The sequence below is a fragment of the Paramisgurnus dabryanus genome, chromosome 14 (genome assembly GCF_030506205.2).
Source record: "Paramisgurnus dabryanus chromosome 14, PD_genome_1.1, whole genome shotgun sequence".
NCBI lineage: Eukaryota > Metazoa > Chordata > Actinopteri > Cypriniformes > Cobitidae > Paramisgurnus > Paramisgurnus dabryanus.
Window position 1 is genome coordinate 29,605,084 of NC_133350.1, and position 8,644 is coordinate 29,613,727.

At 35.8% G+C, this 8,644-nt stretch overlaps 1 protein-coding gene across 1 annotated transcript; it reads left to right on the forward strand.

The window, feature by feature from the left end:
• The first annotated feature begins 1,847 nt into the window (after positions 1 to 1,847).
• LOC135719294 (uncharacterized) lies at positions 1,848 to 5,478 on the forward strand. The gene is made up of 4 exons (XM_065241934.1): positions 1,848 to 2,025; positions 2,397 to 2,598; positions 2,832 to 3,028; positions 5,105 to 5,478. The coding sequence occupies exons 2-4, from the start codon at positions 2,487 to 2,489 to the stop codon at positions 5,276 to 5,278; spliced, it is 483 nt and encodes a 160-aa protein (XP_065098006.1). The 5' UTR covers positions 1,848 to 2,025; positions 2,397 to 2,486; the 3' UTR covers positions 5,279 to 5,478.
• Positions 5,479 to 8,644: the final 3,166 nt, after the last annotated feature.

Consider the following 8,644-nt stretch of genomic DNA (forward strand, 5'->3'; position numbering starts at 1 on the left):
ACTCCGCCCACTGGCAATATTTAAAAAATGCAAGAAAGTGGGCAGACCCCAACGGAGATAGAGGGGACGAACTAAGTGTGTGGTGAGATTGTAACAAAAGCGTGGTGAGCTTGAACCTGCTTACGTCACGAGTCATTTTTTGGACCCAACATCCAATAGGAAAATTCAACTGCAGTAGCCACCGTTCAACCTGAAGAGGGCAGCACTCAGACGTTTTTACACCATATATTGTAGTATTGAAATACTTTATATCCAAAATTTCAAAAAACTTACTAAAATCAATAAACAGCACTAATAAAGCATCATTCTTACAGATCATTAACTAAAAAAAGTTGTTTTAGGGTTTAGTTACTCTTTAATCACTGCTGTGTTGTCTTGACTGTGCGCTTAGAGCTCAAACCTTACACATCTTTCAGACCCTGCTGCTGAAAAACAGCACCATAGCAACGGAGACCCCTGCTGTACACATTGAAAATATTTTTTCATGCTATGGCCCCTTTAAGTTATCACCACTGACAGCCTGTGCATCACTTCAGCTTTGGTGTGTTCAAGTCATGTCGAATATATCATATTTACGAGATTAATGTGCATAAAAGCCACCACAAGGTAGTACCACTGGGAAACTCAAGATTTTCTCTAAGCCCCAAATTTAGGAGTTGTGGTCGTGTCGTTGAGAAACATTGTGGAACCGGCATCTTGCACTGACGAAAACTTACCAGCTCATAAATACGAACAACCCAGGAGCACTTGAAGGCACCATATTATCCCAATTGTGTGCTGGTATTTAACAAAAATACACTTCCATGCGGCAAAAAAAAACAATTCTTTGGCCAAAATTTTTTTTCAAATATATGCTAAATACATTTTGTAGAAAGTAAAGCCGATAGGGCACCTATTCCTTTTGCTTAAAACATTTTGTGTATTTGGTATAATACATTGTGTTTGCATGGTTTATGGTTTAAAAAACACATTATTTTGCACATACCGTAAATTTTTGTAGTTCCACATATACTGTCTTCCAGAAACGCAATGATTTTGTACAAACCTCATAAATCTAAAAAGCTATGTGTCCCGGACAGCTAATCTGTAAATTGTGATTGGTCTGAATGTCTTTGACGTCAGATGGAAATGACGCTACCATGTTTGAAAGATTCGCTCACAATGCAAATCTGACAGGAGTTAACTTAAAGGCTGAGTTTTTATTGACAATATATTTAGTTTTAACCTTAAAATATATTTCAAAATGTATTTCAGGGCAACAAATACATTTCTAATATTACAACCCATATGGGAAAAAAATCCTGTCCAAAATATAAAAATGTATAAAGTATATTTTTTTTACAGTTGAATATATACTTTTAACCTTCTCAAACCTTTTTGAAATATAAAGTTTCTCTTCTAGTGTGATGTGAATATAAATGCTTTAAAATATATGTTAAAATAGATGTTTTAAAATATACAGAAATGGCCAGTACATTGGTGAAAATATATATTTTTAAATATTTCTAAATATTTTTTCAGAAAATATTTTATAGATTTTTACAGAACATCTTCCCTATAAGTTTTTGTAGACATAATACTTTAGAGAACTATATGTCAGAGTCTGAATTACAATTTTAATTGACTTGATCTGTTCAATTTATTATAGCAATTAGTACTAGTGCTGACATATCACTTTTAACTTATTTCTATCTTAAATCCCGAATAACATACTACTATGCCAACTTTTTGACTGAAATGGTATTTAGATATATTTGTAAATATATCCGTACAAAAGAGTAAAATCTTTCAATCTCAGTTTCTAAAGAGTTTCATCACTTTAAACTACGGGGAGGGGCTGAGGGAGTTCACGCGCGGCTTCCTGTTTCAGATTCCCGGACGCTTTACTGTCCAAACCAAACCCACAGGATATTTTCTACTGTACAACGTTTACGGTCTATTTATTAATATTCAACGGATTAACTTTCTTGACAACAGTTTGTAGTTTGATAAAGTCGGCCAGAAATGTTTGTCTTATGCAAATAGGTAAGTTAGGAGTGTACTTTCACTTGACACCGCAGTCTCTCATGCAGTCTTTAAGTAAACAGCGATTCTGAAAAATAGCCTTCAAAAGATTTCAATTTTTGTTATATATAATTTTGTTAAATAGCTATATATAATTAAATTCTTGAGAAATTGTGATTGAAAACAGCCAGAAACATGTAAAATGTGTGTATCACAGTTTATTTGAGTTCCATAACTCGTAAATACTGTACATTTAGATAAATAAATAAATAAATAAAAATAACATTGTACCTTTTTTCTGGTTAATATCACACAATTTTTCCACAGTAAGAGCAGTGCAGATCACTTTAAACATAATAATACAATTATATTTGTGTTTTTGTCATCCTCAGAGCTGACGTTCGATCAGAAGTCAGTGACTGCAAGCCCAAAACTTTCTGAGGAATTCATTTTCAACATTGTGTTTGTAACCGGTGTGTTAAATGGAGGAGGCTTACACAGCACTTTATCAAGAGTTTCTTCATCTCCAGTCAATCTGCTTAAAGCAAGCAGCAATGTTACAACATCTCTCTGACATTGTACAAAAACAGCAAGGTCAACTTATTTGTCTCTTATTTTAAGTACAGTTTTATGAGTATGTCAGACCCTATGAAAAATCATTCAAAGTAATGTGCACTTGATTTTGTAATGTAAGCGTTTAGATTTGGCCTTAGCACCTTTACCCGTCACAACTTTCATCTTTTCTAGAAAAATTTTAATTCTTTTATTGAATTAGAAAAGCACTGTTTTTCTCAGCATTTTAGTTTTTATGCTTTTGTTTTTTTTAGGTGGTAATGATGTCAGTCATATTGACGGCAAACTAGACAAGTTACATCTAAATCTGGACCTGCCGGATCAGAAACAGGATGGCCATGATAGGGCCGTTGTCCAAAATCCTCTTAGTACAGTGAATAACAGTCCTTGGGAAGACCTGAGAAAAGCTGAACAACACTATAATGCTACCCAGACTTCACAACTGAGACGGGTTTGTATCATAACTGTGTTAGGTTTGCTGCGGTTCACTTTAGATTTTTTACATTTTCAATCTTTGTTTTGGATAATGTTGCATATTGTGCATTATTTTAATAGCACTACTTGCTAAGCATATGATAATTTTAAGGTACTTTACTTTTATATATAAAGCTGCATTCATAAATATTCAACTCCCAAAGAGTTTTAAGGATTTATGAATAAAAATATTTTCAAATTGCGGGATTCTGCTTTGAATGACTTTTTTACGAGTTAAGTGATGCATAAAATCAACACAGAAAATGTATGATGTAGTATTTGTGTGTAACAGTATATTTTGTTAAGTTAGCCATGTCACAATTATTCAACCCCTATATAATAGTTATTTTTAAAGCTTTCAGTTGTAATGCATATATAAACCCCAACCATGAAGGTTTTCAAGGTGAGTTGCAATCATGGGAAAGATAAAGGAGCTTCCACAAAAGCTGAGAGAGGAGATTATTTCATCAAATCTGAAGGGCCTTGGGTACAAGAAGGTTTTCAAAATATTTAACATTCCAAGAGACACCATTGGGAGCATTATATGGAAGTTGAAAACTTATTGAACAGCTGCAAATGGGCCCTAAGCAACTTGTCAGGACAGCTAAGAAAAACCCCCGTGTGACTGCAAGACAGCTACAGGATGACCTGATGAAGGTTGGTACAAGTGCTTCAGTGGCAACTATAAGGCCTTGTCCACACGGATATGGGTATTTTTATAACCGTGACTTCTTTGTGCGGTTCGTCCGCACAGAAACGCAGTATCAGGTCCTTGAAACCAAACATTTTTTAAAAACCCTGCCAGGGTGAGGATTTTCAGAAACGGCGGTTGCAGTGTTGTCGTGTAGACATTAAAACCGGGGGGTTTTGCTTCTGATTAAGGCTTCTGATTGGCAAACGTGGCTTTATGATTAGGGTTAAATCACTGCCTGCTGGTGTGGCATGCTCTTGACAGCGCGTGATAGCGTGTTTTTGCGTTTTCATGTTGGCGGATACTTCTTTTAAACTTAGCATGTGTGCTCGTCCATGTGGATGAGGCCTAAGACGTGCACTGAATAAGCAAGGACTTCATGGCGCACTCCACTCTTAACGTCAAGGAACATCAAGAGTCGACTAGAATATGCCAGGAGGAATTTGGATAAAACTACAGAGTTCTGGGAGACAGTTCTATGGACTGATGAAACCAAACTGGAACTTTTTGGACACATGGACGTCTGGCTTATGACCAAAAGAATACTATCCCCACGGTCAAGCATGGAGGTGGGTCATTGATGATGTGGGGCTGTTTTTCTTCGGCAGGAACTGGCAATCTTGATCGTGTACCTGGCATCATGGATGACCAGAAAAACAGGTAATTTTGAAGAAGAACGTTTTGCCTTCTGTTGACAAATTAAACCTTGGTGATCTTTGGATCTTCCAGCAAGACAATGATCCCAAGCTCAACTCCAAATCAACTAAAGCTTGCTTGGGAAAAAGATGCTGGAGCATCCTGGAGTGGCCTTCTCAGTCACCATATTTAAATCCAATTAAAAATCTTTGGTGGGATTTAAAGAATGCAGTTGCAGCACGGAAGCCATCAAACATCACTGAGTTACAGACTTTTGCACGTAAAGAATGGGCAAAGATTCCAATCGAGAGGTGTAAGAAGCTTGTTAGCACTTATCGAAACCATTTGTTAGAAGTTATAAAAAATAAAGGACACTCAACAAGGTACTGAAGCTGAGAGTTGAATAATACTGCACATGCTCATGTGTTACAAGAGTTACAATTTTCATTTGAACTTCAAAGTTTAGTCAACTTCTGTTGTCAAAATAACTCTCGTATGTATCAATAAATATTTTTGTTATTACACAAGTTTTTTAAATTATCTTTTATCAACATCACTATAATGTATTTTGAGGTGAGGGGGTTGAATATTTCTGTTGGCAACTGTATGTCAAAATATGTTATCTTCCAAATTACAAGTATTTATTATGGTTTTACATATCCAATACATCAATGTTAATACTTAAAAGTAATTGATATATTTTGGGAATGTCTGTCTGTCCCATAGAGGCCCTGGTCTTCCTCTTTTTTGGACAGTGAGATGGTCAGTCAGGCTGGAGGACTCTTCATGTCTGGAGTCACGCTTCAGTCGCAGATCTGTGAGTTCTGTCATGCTGTTTTTCCTGGACATACAAGCACTCGTGGAGAGTTTCTGCGTCATCTTACAACACACATGACCTGATGATGATGAACTGTTTTAATCTGCAGTTCTGGATGATTATTAATGTTAATAATAAAGTAGATCCTTGATGTTATTAAAATACTCACTAAACCTCCTTGGTGAGGTATAACAATGTTTAAAGATGCATTGTGTTTTAGCTGTTATTCTACGTTGTTATGAATGAGTTCTGAATAAAAAGAAACTAAATTCATAAATAGCCATCTGCTTTGTACAAATAGTAATTTTTTTATAAGTAATATATCATTTTTATTTCAATATGTGGCCAAGTCACTCACAAACACTATGGTGCACATCTGCCAGTGAGCGTGACTTACATTCACATAATTTTTTAACCTTTACCTACATAAAATTGTAACTCTATTCATTAACATTCACTTATACCACGGGCTGTTGAATGCTGTATTGATTGGTTGAGAAATGTTCCATGGGTGTTGATTATTTTTCTGTAAACCGCACACATAACCTTTAAAAAGTCTTTAAAAAAGGGGCACCAGAGCAATGTTTGTGGTAACCGTGGTATAAGAGGACTAATCTATAGCATTTGCCTGTCTGTCTGCCTGCCTTCCTGCCTGTCTGTCTGTCTATTTGTTATCTATCTGGCAAACTGCCTAACTGTGACATCTGTCTGTCAGTCTGTCTATCTGTCTGTCAAACTGCCCGCCAGTCCATCTGCCAAATCTCCAGTTTTCTTTTCAATTACGTGTGACAAACTTAACCATTGTTAACTTTTATACCCGCTACCACCTATGGTTTTAAGTGTATGGTCTATAAATTAAGGCACAACAAAGAGATGGGCACAACAATGACCCCATTTTCCACCTTGTAATGTTCCTATTCCCCACCAGTGGGGCCCGCCCCACACTTTGAGAAATGCTGCTATAGACTGAATAAAACACATACGCATGACTTCAAGGTTATCACGGATTCACATTTATGTAGTTTACATGAAGACGATGATGCGATGAAGACGATGATTAAAAAACTTGCACTTTGAAATTTTTATTTAGTCATATATTATATAATTTTGTCATATTTGGTTGAAAATATATGCGTCTTAATCAGGCCCATTTGTTTTATATTAAAAATGCATAGAGTAATGAGTATGGTATTTGTATTGATAATTATGTTATAAATTAAAAAAGTCAGTTTTGAGCAAATGTCATGTGGTTAAGGTCTGATTTAAATAAAATTAGGGAAAAGCATAATGTTACTGATTGCAGCTAAAAGATAGCACTGAAGAAAAGTGTTTTGTAATCTAAGTTTGCACAGAAATGTTGCACAGAAAGCGGAAGCAACCAGGCAGATAAGCAGGCAAATTTAGCAGATTGTGGAGAGATACAGAAGTCTGCTGCTTCTGGGTACTGATTGTAGTTGGGCAGCACGAGGATGAACATCAGGCCAAACCGGAACTGGGTCTGTTCTTCTCCGCAGGCGTCCTCGGAAACCTGAAGATGGAACCAGAGCCGGTGTTCCACTGTCAAGGCGGTGCGAGCCAAGGGTTCAGACAGGCTCAGCGGCAGTGCACTCTAAAAAAAAAATGGTTCCATATATCACTGGTGAAGCACCTGTGTAGAACCACATAGTGCCATGTAGAACCATATGTGGTGCTATATGGCCCCCATATGGTTCTACACAGGTGCTTCACCGGTGCTATATATGGCACTAAAACGGTTCTTCTATGATTACGAGCAAAGAACCATTTTTGGTGCTATATAGCACCGTTTGTTTTTAGAGTGTAGTCTCCAACCCACACGATTCACCAGGTTTTAAAGTACAGTATTTACAGAAATTGAATCAAATTAATAATAAGACTGTCTTCTTCATTCTTTAAAGGGGACGTTTCACAAGACTTTTTAAGATGTCAAATAAATATTTGGTGTCCCCAGAGTACCTATTTGAAGTTTTAGATAATTTATTATAAAATGTTAAAATTGCCTCTTTGTAGGTGTGAGCAAAAATGTGCATTTTTGGGTGTGTCGTTTTAAATGCAAATGAGCTGATCTCTGCACTAAATGGCAGTGCTGTGGTTGGTTCAATTACTTATTTTTTTAAATCCTTGCTGAGAATGGTTTACCAAAACTAAGCTACTGGGTTTCTCTTTTTCATATTTCCTAGGTTTATAGAATTAATAAGGAGCCAATTATAGCACTTAAACACTGTGTTTTCTTTTTTTTTTCTTTTTTTGTGAAAAAAAATAAGAAATAAGAAATCACTACACATGATATGCATCCAAAAATATATTTATTGCTGCCACAAATAAAAATGTAATTGAATTTTTTTTTTTATTAAAAGCTGGGGCGGGCCCAGGGCCAGGCCCCCTATTGGCCCGGGCCCATTTGCACGTGCATACCCTGCAAGCCCAGACGCTACGCCACTGGTTGTTTGATAAACACAATGAGATAAACATAAGCACATTTCTTGAGGTATACTGCCAGTAAGACCTTTTTAAGACCGAAAAGCACGGATCCATCTGATTTCTTTCGGAATTGTTTGCGTTTACTTAAAGACATGAACTTGAATTTTATTGGTTCTAATGGAATATGGAGCAAAACACACTACAGTGTATTGGTCTTTGTTGGCCTCTAATGGTATGTATTGTTCTATTGGTTCTATGTATTGGTTCTAATGGAATATGGCCCAAAACACACTACAGTGTAGTGGTTTTATTGTTCCTATTGTTATTTTAATGGAAACCATTAGAATTTTCTGTAATGGTGTTATTGTCTTTTTTTCAGCAGAGGTGTTTGCATGCTTTTTGAAATGCGTGTTTCCGTGCGTGCCCTTATAGTGTGTGTCCATTTGTGTATGTGTGCGTCTGCGCGCACAGAAAACAGCTCATTTTAACATCTTGCACTCAGATTGTTTAAAGTGGCTTGAATGTTAACATTTGCAAGGTTTAGAAACACATGCAAATGATGAATTTAATTATTTATTTCTGAAAAATGCATATATTATTAAATAGATTATTATAATTTATGCTTGATTTCTTCGGCTTTTCCACAAAAATAGTCTCTCTTCTGACTGGGCCAGTGCCACCCCAGCTCTTATGTAGCTTCACCACTAGTATGGTGTTGGCTTATTGACACATGCAAGACTTTTGACTTTATTCATTAAATATCTTAATTTTATTTTCTAAAATACACATCAACTAATTAAAAAAAAAAAATGAGAGAGAAATCATTTTAATAAATAATTCTTCTTCAATAGCTATGATAAACAACTAAACTTAGATTTTGGTCAGCTTTTCGGGTACAGTCCAACAAAGAACAGATAATTTTATTTAAAATTTACATAATGTGTTTATTTTTTTGTTCTTCCTTAAAGTTATTTTCAGTTTTTTTGTAATTAAATAAAATGTGATATACA

Coding starts and splice junctions, on each gene's coding strand:
- LOC135719294 (XM_065241934.1), top strand. CDS start 2,487: ATGGAGGAGGCTTACACAGCACTTTATCAAGAGTTTCTTCATCTCCAG. Junction 2,599..2,831: donor CATTGTACAAAAACAGCAAG/GTCAACTTATTT, acceptor TGTTTTTTTTAG/GTGGTAATGATGTCAGTCAT. Junction 3,029..5,104: donor AGACTTCACAACTGAGACGG/GTTTGTATCATA, acceptor TCTGTCCCATAG/AGGCCCTGGTCTTCCTCTTT.